Source organism: Rhopalosiphum maidis, chromosome 2 (assembly GCF_003676215.2).
Source record: "Rhopalosiphum maidis isolate BTI-1 chromosome 2, ASM367621v3, whole genome shotgun sequence".
Taxonomy (NCBI): domain Eukaryota; kingdom Metazoa; phylum Arthropoda; class Insecta; order Hemiptera; family Aphididae; genus Rhopalosiphum; species Rhopalosiphum maidis.
Window position 1 is genome coordinate 49,714,411 of NC_040878.1, and position 21,129 is coordinate 49,735,539.

The following is a 21,129-nucleotide window of genomic DNA, read 5'->3' on the forward strand; positions in this document are numbered from 1 at the left end:
TATTTCATAAGATATTTTGTTATATATTTGTATTACTATAAGTACTTTTTTCTACTTTTAAAACGGTAAAAAAATTTTAGAATTATAACTTAAATACCTACCTTAAAAACTTAAATATTTAATATTGAAATCCTCATTATAGTCATTAATTTGAAGAAATAACCTAAAATTCTTTCCAAAACAAATCGTAAATAATATTATTATCAAACATCAATAATCATTATATAATTAATACCTATATTTTTTTATGTATATTTAAATCTAAGATAAAAACATATTTCAATTATTTACATTTTAGTTGAATTGATAGTAACACCATTAAAGTAGTAATTACTTATTTAACTACATAATATATAGGTACATATTAAAACATTATATATTTTTAATATTTAGTATTTAAAATTGACATACAACTTCTAAGAACTATTTAGTCTTCAATCATTTTGAATTTCAACGGGCCATCTGGCATGTATATTGGATGTACAGTATATTCTAAGTTACCATACTCGTACTTGACTTCAAAATTCTGAAAAATCTTTGATAAAAAAAATTACAATAGTAAACAAATTATTATAATATTTTACACATATTTACAGGCAACGTCGGTATTTCGGTAAAAATATATTGTCATAACACATAGTTTTATATAAAACCTACCTTTGAAACAACTGTTTGAAGCTCCAAATCGGCAAATCTACGACCCAAGCACATTCTTTTTCCATAACCGAATGGTAAACTAGCAAACGGATGATGTTTATATCCACTTCCTTTTAACCACCTTTCCGGTAAAAATTGTTCAGGGTTTGAAAAGTATCTACTGCTATTACTAATAGCGTAATGTTGAAACACGACTTGCACCTATTATTGAACAATATAATTTAAAAATATATAATATACATTAATACGCTTAGATAGTAATTAATAAATATTAATAAAATATTTAAATTACAAAATCATAGGTTCATAATTTCAAATAGCCCTAATGGCCATTTAGTTAGACAACAACATAAGCCATTATAAGCAAACATTAGTCGTTATTCAATATGCCACGAATTAATATAATCCTACATTAAAAACAACGATTCGCGTTAAATTAGTTTAAATATTTACTATAATTAAGTATAAATAAATAAATATTCTATATAAATATAAAAATATATAATGTTACCCTTACGTATTCAGTAAATATACTTACTCCTTTTGGAATTTTATATCCACTTATTATTGTTTCTTTGGTCATACAGCGACCATTCCCAATAACCACAGGATACATTCTACAATTAAACGATTTAAACGCATTACATAATACTCTTTAAATTCTACTTAATAAATAATAGTTTTCACAAAATCAAAAAGTAATTTTGAACCTCAGAGTTTCTTTTATGCATGCTTTTAGATACTGCAACTGTTCAAGTTTGTCGGTAGTTAATTTTGAATCAGCCTTTGGCAATATAGTTCGTATTTCTTCCCTTAATTTCTTCTGTTTATCTGGATGTCGACTTAATTGATAGAGAATCGATGCAAGAGCTGCTGAGGTCTATACATCGTTGAAAATTATTATTTATCAGTATTAAAGTGACAACTTTATTATTACACACGTCATCTCACCGTGTCTATGCCAACGATGAACATGTCTAACGACAGTATCTGAGCTAATTTTGGATTAGACGGATCCAAACTAAGTACTCTTTGTAACAAAGATGATTGACTATCAGGACAAAATGATTTTTGAGACAATAATTGATCCATAGATCGATTTATATGTTTGGATGTAACACTATAATGATAAATTATAATACAATTTGTTATATACATGTAATGGTACACATTCCATTATCTACTATCAAATTACAAAAAATTTTGTTATGTACCTATATATTTAGTTATAATTCTCACTTTGTAATAGTATCCAACGCGTTAATATACTTTCTCCAAGTCGGTGTACTAAATAATTTCCAAAATGGTATTTTCAACTCCAACTCTGGGACATTTGCAAAAAACGTGTTGATAGCATCTATTAAATTTTGTGTATCTGAGTCTACTGTGTGTTCATCTTCAAGGCACCCGAGTTTTTGATCTAATGCCACTCTAGCGATGGCTAAAAACATAAAATAAAAGGTATAAATATATTATTTTTTATGCAGGACATTAAGCAAATACGCTGTACAACCGACTTACATTCAAGCGACCATTTATGAATTTCATTTAAAAAGTCATCAGGAACTTCTTGATGATTATTTTTAATTTTTTTTATTCTAAACAAAAAAATACATAGGTACTTTATAAATTATATGTACTTATATATTTTATATTAATATTAACATTGCAATGTGTGACAACAATAATAATTATTATTAAAATGATCAAAAATTAAAAAGAACCTATAATTTATTATTTTGAAAATTAAAGATCCCTAATATATTTATATGTTACAAATTATATTGCATTTTATAATATTTAAATTAGAAAACGAATTTTGACAAATGAAAGAAATTGTAAGAGAAATATAGTTTATAAAAGATAATAAATTATAAAAGGTTAGAAATACCAGTAGCCAGTAGATTCATACCCACTAAAATGTAGTGCAAAAGTACTAAAGTCGATTTTAGGGTTCGATTTATAACATGTAAGTTCCACCGGTATATTTTTTGACTGTCAAAATAAGTTTAAATTTTATCGATATAAAATTAATGTAAATTCTACTGATATTATAAAAAAGTAAAATTCAATTTTTCGCGCCCAATTATAATATATATTATATACATATATGTATATAATAAAAAGAAACAAATTAAAACTAAATTTAGCAACTATGCCTATTAAGTAGATATACTCGTAGTTATGGATATGTAGTATAATGCTTTATCAAAACAGAACGTAAATATCGTACGTTAAATAATAAAATATTATAATCTTAACGATATAATAATAATTATAATTATATTAAAAAAACCAAACAAATATTTAAACAATAAAAATTATAACTTATGACGTTAAGCACGTTATGTAATATATTTTAGCCTTAAATTGATTTTATTACTATTAAATTTTAGTATAAATAGACAATAGTAAAGTAATTTATAATAAAAATTAAATTGATCAAAAAATAATATCGATGCAGTATATTTATATTTATTTAATAACTGGTTAATTACTTAGTAGGAGAAGAATTTACAAGTTTTTTTACGTTCATTTTTTAACATAATTGATAAAAAATACAATAGCTCTTAAAATTTTTATAGTATCATATAATTATATTTTTAATTATTATATTAAATAATAATATAAAATACCTGTAGTTATATATAATAGTTAGTATTAATAAGTACTGTGTGTCTGTGTGTATTACATTTTTTTAAATAAATAAATAAAATACAGACAGCAAAGATATAAGCCTAGTCATAAGTGGTTATAAGTAGTAGGTAGTAGTATAAGTAATAGGTACCTATCTAATATTATTTATTATATATATATGTGTGTTTATAACAATTTAATAATTTGTTTACCTATTTACAAACGCTGATGCTGTATCTTCAATGGTACCAATATAAAATTTTGCTGTTCTCGGTTGCAGCATAGGTTGTTGTACTTTACTTCGAAATTCATACCATTTTTGACCATGTCTAAAACATAAAATAAGCAAGTACCGTTAGTGGAATATTCCAAAATTCAATACAGGAATTCGAATTCTTTATACTGCAACGTATTATATGAGTTTCTGGTCACGCATCAAGGCATCATTATCTATACCTATTTCTATACAGCCTTATATTATAGCCTATAAGTGTCCTTATAATATAATGTGTATGACCTAAAATTATATATATATATGTGTATGTACTTATTTTACTTAGCTTATTGTGTACCTATTATTTTTTTATTTGCATCATATCGATGATCGAAAGAGAACTATACACACACTGTTAAAAAATAAAAATGCTTAAATTAATTATCGACACGTGACTGATAATATATACTTACACAGCTATAACACCGGCCAAATCACCAAAGAAATCCTTCCGTAAAACGTGCTTATAATAATTTAATGATGGCATAGACGGCCGGTGTGGCATAAGCTCTTCATTTCTAAATACTTTTTCAATCTCGTCCGCATCGTACAGAAATACCATATCCGGTCTCCCGAGCAATTTTTCGATTTTTACAATGTCTCCATACTCTTTCCATAATCTCAATGAGAGCTTGTCAATTTCGGTTACTTTGTAGTCCCCTATGTAATTATACAACATATACAAAATTAAAATATTATTAATTTAAACACATTTTTTAGAGTGTATACAAGAAGATTGAGTGTTTTATGTATTGTATAAATATTATATTATTAAGGCTGTTAGAACACTCAATAGTGAGTAATAAACTGTGAGTTTACAGTTTAGACTAATAAGTGGACTTGTTTATGTACTTCTCCCATGTCTAATTAATATTTTGAACCTATCTATGAATTTATTAGATTCTGTTATAAATTAAGTAGGAAAAATATTTTTTTTTATTTAACAAGCTTTAAAATCAAAATTTTTTTTCAATTCTACAATAATATAATAATATGTATTAAACGTTAATTTTTTTTACATAATTTAGTAAAAAGGATAAATAAGAATATAAATCTTTTGATAAAAATTAAATTAGATCATTGGTACCTAGGATCTGCTTGGGAAAATCTTTTACCCAGCAGTTTCTTCTAATAGTAAATAAAAGGGACAATTATTTTAAGCAATATTTGAAATATTATAGAACTTTAAGTGATTTTAGCTCTTTCACACTGACGTTCATTAATGAATACATATTGGTCATAGTCAATAGACATTCCATGTACTCTCAATTATCCACGAGCGGACTATTCACGTTGCGGATTATCCATTGTCTTCCGCGGAATCATCTACATACCTTTATGTATACAAAAAATATATTATATATCTTTACATTATACATAATTATCGGTTTAATTGGGTTATGATAGCCAATCACTCGATAATGACGTAAAATACAATACGCTTGTTTAATACATATTAATAATTTTTGGTAACTGTTGATACGTTTAATTCGTAATTTTAATTTTTCGGATTATCTGCGAAATTCGTTTATCCGTGAATGCCTTGCCACCCTATTCGGCGGATAATCGAGAGTACACTATATTTTAAATTGTCTGCTCCAATATCCGTAACTTTCTTTTTATAATTGTTGAATAATTAAAATTCTATAATTTTGTACCAACTAATATTATATTACAAAATAGTATAGAATACGATAAGCTATTTTTTTTTATATATAATATATCAACTGAAAATTTAATTATAAGTACTAAAGCAATTAATAGTAATTAAATTATTAATTTTAAAAATCATATAATTATTTATATTAATAATCATCATGAGTTTATTTTTCGCATAATATCAAAAATTGACGATAAATGTTTCGAAATAAAAAAGTTTGTTTACTCTGTAAATTGATATTAAATTTAATAAATTGTCGATGTATCATATTGATATTATAATATACACTTGCCGATATATGACATGAATCTCCAATTATTGCCCAACAACGGTAACGACTTAGGGCCTGGTAGTTCCGAGTATTCTTTGGCAAAATCTACATCGTCTTGTGATATGCTTGTAAGGACTGCTGTGGACTTGTTAGCATGACAAATTTTAATCCTTAAATTCCTCAACTGTTTGGCCAACACGGACATTTTATTATTTATATTATGACCTGAAAACAAACAATTGCGCGCATATATTATTAATCCGTTGCTTATTATAGTGTACTATTATTATTATTATTATTATTATATTGTATCATCTTGTTTAGTATACCACGTGGTTGATCGAGGCGCGATGTGATGGAGTAAAAAACCTGCTCCGGACGTACCTATGTAACAAATGACATCAATAAGTGTATAATGATTCCCCTACAGGTATAGATATCCCACATAGATTGTAGGCATATAGCTAGCGAATTGATTCATAGGTGTTATAATGCGTCGTGGTACATCATTACATAGGTAGGACAGGTACTCGTTCCTATATTAGAAATTTTATTTGTCCTAGATTTCGTTTCGCATTCTCATCGTGAACAAATACTGATAACTTTACGTTTAAAAAGCTATACTTTCGAATTTCAAAACAATCGTACATGATAGATTATTTTACAGAAAATAAGTTGTAATACATAAAAACAGATTATGAATTTTGTTATTGATTGCCATAAACAATTTTGTCAAAATAAATTTTTTTTAATAAATAAGAGAAATTGTAAACAGTTTAAATAATGTTAAATAACCTTTACATTGAAAATACTTCGGTTATTTTTTAAGTTTTCACTAAGAATAAACCTCTTATAAACTAGAATATATCCACTCCTTTTAGTTTTTGAATTGTGTGTAAGTGATGTATGCATATACATTTACACAGATTTCATATTTATAATCGTAATACTTATGTATTGTAAAATATTATTGTTTCTAAAATATATTCATATCTGTAAACCTGGTAGGCATGCTGTTTGTATTGTTCACAGCATTATTATTGCCCATTCGTGCTTAATAATTACGGTTATAATTTATTTTACTTTTAATAAAAATTTTATTAATTACCTGTTCAATTATTAATATGTAGTTGTAAACATTGTATCCGCTGTATATCGTATGAAACTCGATGAAAAAATCTCAACCGAAGTTTATAGTAAATTTATCACGATGGTTTCCGCAACAATACACGACTAACACTAAACGCGTATAGCTGGTGCTTGTTACAATGTAGGTAGGGTTTTCTCTTTCGTAAATTCGCCGTGGGATAAATTAACTTAAATGCTTATTTCATAATGTACTACCTATATGTATATATATATTAATAGTACACGAGCTAATACCCGTCAGTCCGGTTCAGAAAAAATGAAATTTGCAGTGAAAGGACGGTATTGCAACGAAGATACTATTATATAGACACTAATTTCACGATTGTTTATCCCCTGCCCACCGATCCATCTGGTTGGACGTAGCTGATATCATTATCAAGAAACGTGAGTAATAGTGTAAATTTATACCGGTTCTAGCTTACTTCACACGAATTTATTTTGTCAGTTTGTCATAAAATATATTTCTAATTAGTTACGCAAAGTATTATTTTCATTTATTTTCCGCTTAATAATATCTTCAGTTATTTTTCACATAATAAATAATGATAATATATTTCTGTTTATTTGCACAGTCAAAAAAAAAAAGATGATACCTACTTTTTTAGAAAAAACATATAAGCGATAATGTTCGATTATAATTTATAATATACAGAGTGTATCTTATGTCGTTGTACGCGGGCTTTTTTTATAATTAAATGGTACGATAACATGGAATTAATAAAAAAAATTGAAAAGACATGTTTTTTTTATTTTAAACGGCCAATTTTTGTATGACAATTTTAAAATTTTTAAACAAGCAGTTGTACCAACGTAAAAAGAAACTTATTTTGCAAATGATAACAACTATAGTTTTTAATAAATTCTTATAGTGTGTGTTTTTTTTTTAATTTTAAAGTTAAAACCATACATTTTGGTTCATTGGTTTGTGTACTACAAGACTCTAAACTTTAATAAATTGATTAATAAATTTAATTTAAATGAATTATATTTCTAGAGCAAAATACATTTTTTTAGAAATCTTTTAATATACCTAATATATGAAAAATACATAATAAATATAATAATTGGATTGTACATATCTATTTCTTAAAATTAATACAACATCAGATTTAAAAATATCACAACTTGATGCAAAAAATCTAAAGAGGAGGACATTTTATTAGCTATGTTTAAAGCATGAGAGAAAAATGAATCAGCATTAGATGTTTTAAGAAATAAGAGATAACAAATATTTCTTTACTTCTAGAAAAATATACAAGAGTGCAAATACATAATTAACATAATATGTATTTTTATAATCTATATTGAATTATTGTTATTAAATCCAATATTTAAATTACTATATTTAAAATATATTTTTAAGTAATCAGATTTATTTATCTACAACATTTTTTAATCTTGAAAATTAGCAATAATAGGATTCATTAGCAACTACAACTATAAATAAACAATGCTAGTTTATTAAAAAAAAAAAAGTAATTTATACCTCATATTATATTGTACTTGGATAAGTATATTGTATAAAATATGAAAATGACTAAAAAATATCACTTTACGGTACGTATCACCATCCTTCATACTACTCATACATCCATTTTAATTATATGATATATAAATTATTGAATATCCATAAGTATACGAGTACGGTATATGAGATGTGTACATTCCGCAGAGTGAAACATAAATAACTGACATATGTTATTATTAACTAATTATATGTAATAATTTTAACTCTAATAAATAAAAAATAAAAAGTGTTTTTTTAATTAACAATGATCGGGATTATGGATAGTTATATCAAAACAATTTATATATTAATAGAACAGATGTAATTAAATTTTTCTGTAGCACCCTGCATAATCTATAAACTATATCTAAATCATTGTTAAAATTACTGATGTTCTTTCACCTAATTGGTACTTAATGGTCCATTTCGTGATTTAAAGATTGCCGAAAACAAATTAAAGAAAGAACGGACCGGAAAGATTGTAGATAATAACCGACATAAAAAAAGAAAGAAGAAATCCAAAAACAATCAAAAGCAGTTGTTTAAAACAGACAAAGTAAGTGATATAAATTTAAAATCAACTGATTTGTCGAAAAAATATTGTGATCAGGCCATATGCAAAGACAACAAAGAATTAAAAAGTAAGTAGTTATTGTCGATACATAAATAATCAATTTACTGCACCAATGAAATAAAAATGCATATCCCAAGTTTAATTTTTCAGAATTAAAAAATAAAAAAACAGATACCGATTTGACAAAAAATAAAAAATCTCATAATCTAATTAGTGAAAAACCACCGAGCTCAACTGAGTCAAGAAAGTCATACGTGTTTAAGAAGCGGATCGTTAGTCGATCGAAAAATTATGATTTTATTTGTTACAGTAATCGTTTTAACCATTTACCTGAAAACCATAATTGTATAGAATTGTGCAATAAACAAGACCATAAAAAAAATGATCAGAAGAATTGTCAATTAAATAATGAAAAGGTTAATGATCAATTGGATAATTCAATTACAGCAGTCACGCCTTCAAATGATAATGACAGTGCAAACAAATGTTCAAATTCAATTTTTTATACAATTCAAAATGAAGAATCATTGTACAACAGAAATATGAATTTTAATGATATTAAAACAATATTCATCAATAAAGGAACCAAATACATTAAAAGTAGGTACTTAAATTATTTAAATAACGATATAACGTTTAAATTTTTAATAAACGATTAAAAAATGTTAATATTTTATTTTTATTCTATAATTATAATCGATTCCTAATTTTAAATAAAAATAACTGCACCTATTGTAAATAAGTATTTACAAAAAATTTTTAAATATGAAGACATTGAATTCATCATTTACACGTACATATCTAATAAATGAACACGAATTTTTATCTAATATCATGTTTTTTTCTTAATTTTTTTTACATAACTCCATCATATATAATAGAAAAATTGAATTTTTTGTGAAATTTTTTGGTGTTTTTAGAACATCTTTTTTATAATTTATTTTTGAACTTCAGTGACTAGATAAAAATAGTATTGTAAAGTGTCTTCTGAATAAAAAAAATACACTGTCGTACAACACATTTCCGTTATTTTTAAACTATAACAATGCAGTTTCGTATATGAAAATGAAAACATACAGTGCATATTATAATCTTAAGATTAATTTTAAAGGCATTATTTAAAAATGTTTATGATAACCCCATCTCTGCAAATATAAATAAAATTATTTAATATTGAAATTATAGCAGATTTTTTTTGTTTATCAATATTTAAGGTAAAAATTGTCAGTATACAGACAATTTTATAAAAAACCATGAAATGAATATTTTCAATGATTACCATGGTAAACATCAATGGGATTTTTATAGTCATAATGGTCAAAATACTTATAGTATAAATAAAATTGAAAATCCAAAGAGAAATAAATATACTAAGTATTTATGTTTTTTGAAAAAAAAAATGTAACTAAACATCAATAGACGTACAACTTTATTAATAATTTGTGATGTATATAGGAATATAAAACCAATAATAGATACGCATCACAAGAACGAATACGAAAAAAGTTTGGTTTACATAGGCCCTGAGTATACGGATCAGGAAATTACAAAAAATCAAAAATTAAATTTGGAGGACATGGATATTAATTTAAATCAATTATCCAATTCAACATTTATTAACACAATAAATCAGCAAGACTTACAAGTAAATAAACATGATAATATAAAAGTATATAAAGAATAAAGTAGTAAAAATATACTATAACAAAAAAAAAAAAAAATAAGTATTCTTAGTTTATGTTCAAATGAAATGTTGATTTTATTATGACGTAGGCCTCTCAGTCATTTTGAACTTTAATTCGCCATCAGGCGCGTACATGAATGTTACTTTGTAATCCAATGGTTTATGCAAATACTCAAGTTTGTGCGATCGTATCAACTATACAAAATTAAATATTATTTCATAAAATTATTAACTATGCATTTTAAAATTATATTATAACATGATATCATCTTATTACAATTTTAATCAGAATGCAAAAATTAATATAAATAATAAAATAAATATAATAAATTAAAACAATTATTTGATTTAAATATAATATACGAATTACCTTTGCCAAGAAGACTTGCATTTCTAAGTCGGCAAATCTTCTTCCTAAGCACATTCTTGGACCATGCCCGTACGGTAACGAAGCAAATGGGTGAATATAATCTGATGATTGTTTCAACCATCTTTCGGGTTTAAACTGTTTACAGTCCGTTACATATTCTTCCATATTCCCCGTAACAATCGTTGGAAAAACTAATTGAATCTATATGAAAAATAAACTTTATTACCATACCGTTTTTAAAAGGTTATAGCACTCGTTATTTTGATAAGCCAACATTTTTATAAATAACGAATATTTACTGTTAAAATAAGCATTATTTTAAGTTTATTTAGTGTTTCTTAATAACAATTAAATTTATATAATGTATTTTATTTTTGTATTTTGTTAAAACATTTTTTTTTACATTATGTGCAAATCTATATAGATATCAACCTCTGCAAATAAGATGTTCGCGCAAACTAGCAATACTCAAAACCACTCGAAAATGATTGATAATAGTTCAGATTCGTTTTACGATCAAGCAAACAAACTAGAAGAAGACAAAGATAATCCTAAAAAATATTATTTAAAATGTGAGAAAACTATAAATAAGTATTCAGATGCAAATGTAAATTGGACGAAAAATATCGATTTAGATAAAAATAAAGAACAAGACAAAAATCATAATAATGAAAGCAGTGAAAATAATTACAGTGCTATAAAATCTATTCGTATCAATAATTTAGAAAATTTCACTGCATATTTTGATAAAAGTAATTTTTATTTTTATTTTTTAATTAGGAATTACAATTAATATATTTTTATTTTTGTAGTTTGGGAAATCGTTATGCAAGAAATTTCAGGATACTGAATAATTAATAATTTATTTGTATTCATTAGTAAAATAGAAATTAAATACAATATTTTACAATTATTATTCCTTTAATTTGACTAATTTATTAGTATTTATATTTACTATACTTTACCTATATTTATTATAGGTATATTTTATTGTAAAAGTTTATTATATAATATATTACAACGTTAAACTTACACCTTTTGGTATTCTGTATCCACAAATCACCATATCCTTTTGAAGAGTTCTACCATTACCAATCACAGTTGAATACATTCTGCAATAATAATAGTTCAATAAGTAAACTGAGAATGCGTGTTGTATATAACTTTATATAATTTTACCTCAATACTTCTTTGATAAACGCTTTTAAATAAACCATTTTTTCTAATTTACTTGCATCAAGTTTATCCTCTTTATTTGGTAAAATTTTCAATATTTCTTGATGTATTTTTTCTTGCTCTTCTGGTCGTGTGGCTATTTGATAAAGCATTGAACATACGGCCATCGAAATCTAAATAGAAATTAATTTTACGGATCTTAAGTATTTTTTTTATAATATATTAGTTATGTTATACATACTTATGAAAATAGAAATTACAAAAAAAATTATGCTAAATAACATTACAATTAATTAGTGGATAGGGGTAGCATTAAACATAACAAAAACAAATTTCATTATGTAGAATTTTGAGATAGGTACGTATAAGTAATGCACAATACAAGCGCCAAAAATGTTATTCATTCAAAAAACTATACGCTAAAATATTAATTTTAAAATTTATAAATTGTATACTTATAGGAATAATTTTAATTCACATGATTAAAATAAACATAAATACATTTTTACAAACCGTATCAATCCCAACTAAAATAAGATCCAACGCCAATATGTAAGCAGTTTTTGGATCAGATTCATTCGCTAAAATTCTTTCAACCAAAGACAATTCGGTTTCATTTACCGATTGTGATTTATTCTTTAATCTCAACATTGCATCGTCAATATATTTCATACAAATTCTATAAAAATATTAATAATTTGTTAATACAGATAAGATTATAAGGAATTTATTAAGGTACCTATATAACTATATACACGTTTAATATTAACATAATATTATATAAGACATTTTGTCTACTTTTTGTAATGTAATAAACTTATTTTTTGTTTAGCGGGTGCCACTACATACCTTACACAACTCCTAGCCTATGTCTATTTTTGTGCTAATAATGATATGTATATCCCTGATATAATTAGGTGCTACTTTGGCTACTTTTTGGCCTTTTCCGATCTCAGTAGAAATGTAAAACTATCTATTGTTTGGACGCATCTACTTATAATTAACATTGACTTTAATTTAAAGTTCTTATTTTTTTTTAATCAGGTACCTGTGGTGTTATTATAATTCGTTGCATGCTTACTCAATGAAATAATCCATATTTGAAACATATTTTTTCCAGAGCGTGGATGGCAAGTATCGCCAAAACGGATACTTAAGCTCTAATAAAGCCACGTTGCGGAGAGCGTATTTTGCGGCATTGATTATTTTTTGTGGCTCTGAATTTTTTGGTAAATCTGGCCTTAGACAACCTAGTCTTGCGTCTAATGCCACACGGCCGATACACTCTAAAGCCCATTTATGAATTTCATTATCAAAGTCAGCTGGCATTTCAGAATTTTCGTTTTTCATTTCTTGCATCCTATGCAGGAAGTATTATAAAATGAATAATTATTACAGCGATGAGAAGATCTATATTTTTTATGTAGATCATGAAAATGTTATGAGTATAAATATATTTTCCATAACTATAAACGTACCGTTTTATAAAATAGTCGGAAACTTCTTCAATTGGTTGAATATATTTCTTAACAGTTTGTGGCTGTAAAACAGGCTTTTGAACTTTAGTTCTGAATTCTCTCCACGGTTCTCCGTGTCTAATGATAATCAATTTATATAATATTATAACACATATTATTATTATAATAATTAATATTGTACTGTGTACATATTGTATTTGTTGTACCTATGTCTTAATACTCACACTCCGACGACGCCCGGTAGTCTCCCGAAAAATTGTCCTCGAACCTGGCTTTTATATTTTACCAAACACGGCATAGAAGGTCTAAACGGTGTATCACCTTCTTGTCTATACACTTTTTCTATTTCATCAGCATCGTAAACAAATAGCAAATCCGGTCGACCGACAAGATTTCCCAACTTTGCTATTTTCCCATATTGTTTATACAGTATGTAGGAAACATTTGCCAAATCTGATATCTGATATGGACCTTCGACATAATATTGGTATATAATAATTGAAAGTTTGAACTTAAAAAATACAATATTTGAATCATTACAGTATAATTTATATACAATATTATATACTATGTAAATATTATTTTATTCAGGGTTTTTTGTTTATGTACTTGGATGTAAATCATTAATATATACTATATACTACACTAGTATATACTGATATATGTCATATTAATTGATAAGTAAAAATATAAAAATTCGTTTCAAGGAAACAGGTTACAATTTTATTTTGCATATAGTTGCATATTTTTAGGAAAATTTGACATATTTTGGCATAATAATGCAAATATTATAAATTTTAATTTATCAACATATTTTTAATATATTTCCAGTATACCTAAGTATTAATTTTTAATGACTGTAAGATTAAAATTTGCTTATTATCTTTAAAAATAATGTTTACATTATTTTATAGTACCTATATTATCATTCATCAATATTGATAGTATATATATATATACATAACAATTAAATTATTGAAAATTTAAATGTTCAATCCACAACACGCTAGTCTGATAAAAATCATAATACACGAACGACTGAAGAAAAAAAACGTATAATAAACTTAAAATCAAAAATATTAGTTAAAATAATTAAGGTTTCTTGGTAAATTAAAATAAAAAAACTGATATAATTTTAAATTCTAAGCAGATTAGCGGTAAAATCATATATTGTAAAGATTGAAGAAACTTTTATTTCTAGTAGAAAAATGTTATAATTATGAACTTCAAATGATGTTTCTAATAGAAAATTTTATCTAGTTGTATGAGGGTCAACAGTAGAATTTTCTCTTTAAAACAATAATCAGGGAAAGTAAATTAAATTACAAAAAAGTTAGATCAGTTTTCAATAAAATCGATTTTATTTTTTGTTATGAGACTTAAAATGTTTAAAATTGTTTATACATACATGCATTTTCAAAACATGATGAAATATTTAAAATATTTAGCTTTTTTTGAGTTATACTTATAGACATTTTACATTTACTCTTTTTTTTCTTCTTCAACATTTTTGAAATAAAATTTTTGTTTGTGAGTAAAATGACTTATATTTATATCCAAGTTAATAAAATGTTCCTTCAGTTAAAATAGTTAATTGATAACAATTTTTTTCTTTATATGTATGAGCTTTTATCGTGTAATTAAAGTTGTGTACTTTATATTTAGGTGCTTATTTGAAATTTAGGAATATATATATATAGTTGCATTCATAATATTTAAGCGATTTTTATATAGTGTATGAATACTTTTGAATCCTAGCTGTATACAATACCTATAACTGGTAACATTCTCCAAGTGTTTCCTATAATAGGCCATGGCATGGGTCCTGGCACCTGACTATAGTGTTTGGCTGTGATAAGTTCATTAGTCACTTCTAAGTCTTCAGGTGATCCCGTAGAGACGTGTGGAGAATGTGCAGTAGCGGTTGATCGCCATCTCATTGTATGAATTTGTAACTGACGAATATTTTTCATTGTGAATAACTGTGGGCATTGTTATAAATTTTTTATAATATTTGCGTTTAGCTTCTTTTAGTTATATATACATATATGTATATATGTTTATGGCGTTTATGCATTTAATTAAATTGCGTCAATAATAACAATAATATTATTTAGAAAATATACAGTACTATCTAGTGTTTGATTTGACATTATATACATATTATATAGTGAAAGGAAGATTCAAGGGCAACCAGTAGAAAATATGTTAATGATCGTCATTATTATAGGTAGTAGGTATACCTACTTTTAAATGTATTGTATCATCATTTTATACTAATTGTATTATAATATCAATGGATTTCTACAAAAATCTTATTCATAAAAAAAATTTAAACAGTAGGTAATATTTACAATGTTAATAATTAATATATCTCATTGGAATAATAGAATATCTTTCTAAATATAAAAAGATTTCAATAAGCAAAATAATAAACATGCAATATTTTTAAAAAACCAAAAGTTATATGATTCCAAACAATCAATAAAAAAAAAATTTATATGTAAATAATATTTATTATTTGATTTGCAATACAATTATTAATTTTCTTATTGTATAATTTAGTATACGTATTAGATATACGTATTAACAGTATTATTTTATATATTATAGATAAGTATAGTATCTTACTTTTCGAAGAATATCATTTAAGCAACTGCAGCAATACAAAATGAATTATCCCATGAACACTTACGAACGCAGATGGACACTGGGCATCATTAGACTTGAGTACGTTGAACTAGTGAAAGTTCTACATATTAAACTCATTTGTAGTGTAGCCAACACAAATGTTTATTTATGGAAAGAAATTAAGCCACAAGTATGATGTCCTGTATATTAGACTAATATAACATTAAAATAAATAGGTAGACATAATTGGATTAACTAAAAACTTAACATGAACACCATTCAAATTGTATAACATAACATATAATGGTGTAATGATCCATAATGTATCTATATTATATATACATATACGATATGCATTGTATAAATATCTATACACGTATACATAAACGCTTCTAATAAAACTATATTTTTTACGTATTTTAAATAGGGATTTGTATACCAAGTATTATCAAGTATAATAACTTTAGAAAATATTTCGTAATCAAAAAAAAAAAAGAAATAGATTGTTAGCTTTTTTACATAGTATAGGTATCAACTGTCAAGTGTATCACGTCTTTGAAAAGATCACTGTAAATTAAAATTAATGTACTCAATTTGGGTTCAATGGTCAATGATTTTTTATGAAAAAAAATTGATATAGTCAACCTATATTTCTAATGATATTTCATTATATTTATTAAATTGAAATGGTTATTTTCCGTTTAAATTTTCGATTTTGTCAACATTTTAACTTATAAAAAAAAATATGAACATATGTATTTAAAAAAAATTATAAGCTGCTGTAAGAATAACTTATAAGAAAATCTTGTATTAATAATGTTCAAGACTTATCTATTTTGTAGGTTTGACTAATTTTGTCAACATGTAAATTGTTCAATAAAACTTCAAACGTTTACAAAAAAAATTGTGACCATTTATTTTCAATTGTAGTCATTGTCTATAGACTATAACTACCTAATACCTATGTATAACTTATATGAGAAATCTTATTTAACATTATGAAGCTCTTCGACCTAACGTCTTAACAAAACATTTTTTTATCGACATTTATAGAATGTGGCGTGAGGCATGTCCAATTGATAAGTATAATATAGTGTGACGGTGAATGATTTAAACCTGATAAACACTGAAACGATAAAAAATAACACAGTACTTACATCAATGCATCATAATATTTTCCCCAAACCATTGATGTAATTGTAAATTTTATATCATTATCAGCAGTTCAATTATCAACGACCGAGTAAACTGTTCGATTATCACCGCAGACATATAAAAGTAAATAATTCGTTGTCGAAACCTTGGGGTCTTTAATCTCCAAAAAAAAAAAATTATGAATTATCCGTCTTAATACTTAGTAATTAGTATATTATTTGGTCTTTATATTTTTATATTACAATTTATAACCATCTAATAAGTTATTAGTAATAACATAGTTGTATGTCTATTACATTTTAACGCAGAGTTATCAAATCACACACATACATTATACATATTATGTGCCCATATAAAAAAATATTTTGAAAAAGTGCTTTCGTTTAGTGAGTCAAATGTGTATTCCATAGTAAATTATAATTATTTTGATTTAAATTTGCAATTTAGTAAAATTGCATTACTTATTCTAAGTTTCCAGCATAATTCTTCACATTTATAAAATAGGAGCACTGTTGAAATACCTAAAAGACCAATCTTACCCAATAAAAAAAGTTATTCAATATAAATCGAAAAAATTAAAATTTTATTAATGGCACAAAATAGTCAAAACGTTATGCAAAAAAAGGTAGATAATTGGATACTCTGTTATAAATTAGGAATCGAATGGATCACCATTATATGTGTGTTAAATTTTAATTCAATGATATGTCATTGAATAAGAAAAACAATTCTGAGCGAAGAAAATCTGTCGGCCTATACAACAAACTATTTTTCATGATGTGTTTTTATGATATATATCTATAAAAATTAAAGTTATTTATTATTATGAATATTATTGTATATATTCATAATAATAATAGAAATATTTGTTTACAATTTAAAATATTTACGTTTATTCGTTTTTGAGTTAAACCTAAAAGAATAAAATCGATATTGTCGAAAATTTGTTAACGTAAAAATTCTCGTTTTACTTTAATTTTTTTTTTGTTTTTCACAATTTATTATAAAAAACACATGCTATTTTTAATTTCAACCTTTTAAAAGACAAAATAGATCTAATTTTCTATCTAAAACTATTTTTACAATCAACTACTAATCAGAGACACAAACGACATACCTACACAAAAAACACATTTATTTTAAATTAATCAGGTGTCCCTAAATGCTAATCTAACCACATTTAAAGTAGAAACATATACCATTAAATTCATGTAAATTATTCAATGCACAATAATATTATTTAACTTTTAGGCATGAATAAAAAAGCCATCCAATTATTTGATAAAATATAGGTATTATGTTGATAATTATTAAATAAGCTTTTTTTATTCATAAAATATTTAAAAAAAATAAAAATAAATAGGTGTAGGTACTAATAATAATATTACTTTTCATTAATATCTTAAATTTTTGCATATCTATACCAAAATACTAGTATATAACTAGTATCTAATTCTATAACTAACTAAAATTAACAATATATAGTTACATTCTAACATTATGATTAATGCGTGTGGCTTCACTATTGTTCTGTGCTATTATTATATTGTTCATTCAAGCACATAAACGTGAATAATCAAATATTATTACATTATACTTTATCTACTCATCTACAGGGTAAAATAAAATAATAACGTAAATCAATTTATAATTAACTATTGTTACAAAATATAATTTAATTATATCCAATTATTGTAATAATATTACATATTCAGGTATCTTGTGCGGCTACATTGGTACTACTTGGGTAGTACCAATGTACTACCCAGATCACTGAGTTGGGTTCGAGATAAAATTTATGATGAAGATAAACTACTAATTGGGTCCAACTATAACAACGATAACACACTAAGGTCCGACTATAAAAACTATGAAAACTTACAAGTATTGATAATAATATTATGTACCTAACTTATATAAATTTATTAAAGTCTTAAAAACTGTCAAAATCGATATAGTTACATAAAAACATGAAGTGTGCAAAACAAAAGAAAAATTATTTTATTGAAAAAAAATGTCGGAAAATTGATGGGTAAAATAAATAGATTTGACTTTGTAAAAGCTCTATCTTTTAAATTTTTACCAACCATGTGAATTTGCTTAACCATTTTATATCATTGTATACCATTTTATAATTATTTACTGTAAACTAGAAACTTAAAAAACATTTTTAATCATAGGTACCTATGTTCTAATTTATAGATCACTGACAGTAGTAAAAATAAGAAAGTAAATGTGTTTTCCATGGACCCAACTAGAGTAGTACCTGAAAAATTGTGGGATCCAACTACACTAAATAAGGGACTAACGGATCCAACTAGTAAACACCGATTATTTGCGTTCTCAAAAAAGGTATATTTTACAGGTAGTACCTAAATTCAACAGGTAACTTGCGTCTTGTTTTGTGGACGCAACTTGACCATATTATTCTTGCGCCTTCCATAATAGTCGTCACTCATGACCGAGTTGTGTCCATAAATATTATATTTATGTTAGTTCGCGACTAACGATAAAATATTATCACCATTTACTATAAAAAGTTACTCTTGAAAGCAAAGAGATTACGGTCTATGAAATGGCATATATCAGTGGCATACCTATACAGACATTATTTTCACTATAGGTCAATTTACCACCAGCATAGCTGCATATTCAACTGGAACATTTTTTAGGTCGCCGGGTGGTTTTAATAATAACATAAATAACACAGATAGAGGAATTTTAATTTACAAATAAATATTTATTATTATATTATACATATGTATAGTAATTTAATCTTTCAACACTTTTGATTGAATCTGGTATTCACTATGGGCCCAGCCTAGGGCTCCCCTTTATATATTGTGTACACCACTAGGTTTATGACTTTTTTTTTAAACTTTTTGGTGGGACGCAAATCACCTACTGACCTCGGACTTAAGTAGTATGTACCGCCTTGTGCCTACCTAACCGTCCTAACTTAACTTCCCTATTATTTTATGTATTTTACATTTAATCAGTACTTGTACATTTTGTACTTGTCCACTGTATATCTATATGTATAAAATCACTATCAGAGATAATCTTGTATAATCTAAAAATCAATATTTTAAAACCGCGTTTTCCGCAAGATCTGCTTCTTCAGAATCAAGCGAAGACGAAGATTAATATCCAACTGTAATTAAAAATTGTAATTTATAACTTGTAATTAGTAGGTAATCAAACTTTTAATAGCATGCAATATGCTGAAACATTTTAATTTTAATAAATAAAAAAAATCAATAAGTATTATATAGTTTAGTTATTCAGTTTTGATGTACAACTATTGAACTAGGTAATCGGTATTTAGGTATAATGTATTATTATACTTCGACTTCAAATAATACAGTTTATATGTATATAACGAGATGCATCGTTTTGTTACTAGTGTCATCTACTGTCTACATCCACCATTTAAAAGATGTATTATTATGTCATTGTAAAATAAAATGTTTGAAAAAAATATCTGTTTGTTGTTTTACAATACTTTAACGTTATTTATTTAACATTTTTAAATTTTTTATTATTTTAAACGATAAAATACATTTTTAATTTCATATTCCGAAACTAAATATTTTTTTGAGTACCTACTCCGTAACATATAAATTTAATTTAGAATGAGTAATTGATTAGTAATAAACTTTTAACACGATAAAATTTCTTCTCCCATAAAAATTACATCAGTTCCAAATGCCGAAGCATAAGGCATAACCGATGTCAATAATAATTAATAAGTACTTATACTCATACCCATAGATAATTAAATAAACTATCAACATATGGCGATTTAACAAAAAATGTTACCGAACAATTTAACTGAAGTGTGAGCTTTTTTTATATTTCACCTATATCGTTAAATTTTTTTAGTATATTATTCATTATACACGC

At 25.2% G+C, this 21,129-nt stretch overlaps 3 protein-coding genes across 3 annotated transcripts; 1 reads left to right on the top strand and 2 right to left on the bottom strand.

The window, feature by feature from the left end:
* Positions 1-313: 313 nt before the first annotated feature.
* On the bottom strand, positions 314-6,853 carry LOC113554751 (probable cytochrome P450 49a1). Its single transcript, XM_026958724.1, has 11 exons — positions 6,608-6,853; positions 5,521-5,724; positions 3,982-4,228; positions 3,507-3,623; positions 2,179-2,255; positions 1,897-2,098; positions 1,609-1,777; positions 1,368-1,537; positions 1,196-1,274; positions 658-858; positions 314-535 (listed from the first exon to the last, which is right to left on the bottom strand). The coding sequence occupies exons 2-11, from the start codon at positions 5,702-5,704 to the stop codon at positions 428-430; spliced, it is 1,554 nt and encodes a 517-aa protein (XP_026814525.1). The 5' UTR covers positions 5,705-5,724; positions 6,608-6,853; the 3' UTR covers positions 314-427.
* Positions 6,854-8,181: 1,328 nt separating this feature from the next.
* LOC113554752 (MATH and LRR domain-containing protein PFE0570w-like) lies at positions 8,182-10,413 on the top strand. Its single transcript, XM_026958726.1, has 5 exons — positions 8,182-8,205; positions 8,595-8,796; positions 8,880-9,329; positions 9,944-10,103; positions 10,185-10,413. The coding sequence occupies exons 1-5, from the start codon at positions 8,182-8,184 to the stop codon at positions 10,411-10,413; spliced, it is 1,065 nt and encodes a 354-aa protein (XP_026814527.1).
* LOC113554753 (probable cytochrome P450 301a1, mitochondrial) lies at positions 10,383-16,080 on the bottom strand. Its single transcript, XM_026958727.1, has 10 exons — positions 16,069-16,080; positions 15,209-15,419; positions 13,662-13,908; positions 13,438-13,554; positions 13,041-13,319; positions 12,473-12,638; positions 11,963-12,132; positions 11,817-11,895; positions 10,784-10,984; positions 10,383-10,608 (listed from the first exon to the last, which is right to left on the bottom strand). The coding sequence occupies exons 2-10, from the start codon at positions 15,408-15,410 to the stop codon at positions 10,492-10,494; spliced, it is 1,578 nt and encodes a 525-aa protein (XP_026814528.1). The 5' UTR covers positions 15,411-15,419; positions 16,069-16,080; the 3' UTR covers positions 10,383-10,491.
* Between the last annotated feature and the right edge of the window lie 5,049 nt (positions 16,081-21,129).

Excerpts from the sequence above, each read along its gene's own strand:
- LOC113554751 (XM_026958724.1), bottom strand. The coding sequence starts at position 5,704 with ATGTCCGTGTTGGCCAAACAGTTGAGGAATTTAAGGATTAAAATTTGT. Across the intron at positions 2,256-3,506 it reads GCATCAGCGTTTGTAAATAG|AATAAAAAAAATTAAAAATA; the intron begins GTAAACAAATTA and ends TTTTTTGTTTAG. Across the intron at positions 1,538-1,608 it reads TCATCGTTGGCATAGACACG|ACCTCAGCAGCTCTTGCATC; the intron begins GTGAGATGACGT and ends AACGATGTATAG.
- LOC113554752 (XM_026958726.1), top strand. The coding sequence starts at position 8,182 with ATGACTAAAAAATATCACTTTACG. Across the intron at positions 9,330-9,943 it reads AGGAACCAAATACATTAAAA|GTAAAAATTGTCAGTATACA; the intron begins GTAGGTACTTAA and ends TCAATATTTAAG. Across the intron at positions 10,104-10,184 it reads AAGAGAAATAAATATACTAA|GAATATAAAACCAATAATAG; the intron begins GTATTTATGTTT and ends TGATGTATATAG.
- LOC113554753 (XM_026958727.1), bottom strand. The coding sequence starts at position 15,410 with ATGAAAAATATTCGTCAGTTACAAATTCATACAATGAGATGGCGATCA. Across the intron at positions 12,639-13,040 it reads AATATGGATTATTTCATTGA|AATTTGTATGAAATATATTG; the intron begins GTAAGCATGCAA and ends ATATTTTTATAG. Across the intron at positions 10,985-11,816 it reads GATACAGAATACCAAAAGGT|ATTCAATTAGTTTTTCCAAC; the intron begins GTAAGTTTAACG and ends TTTTTCATATAG.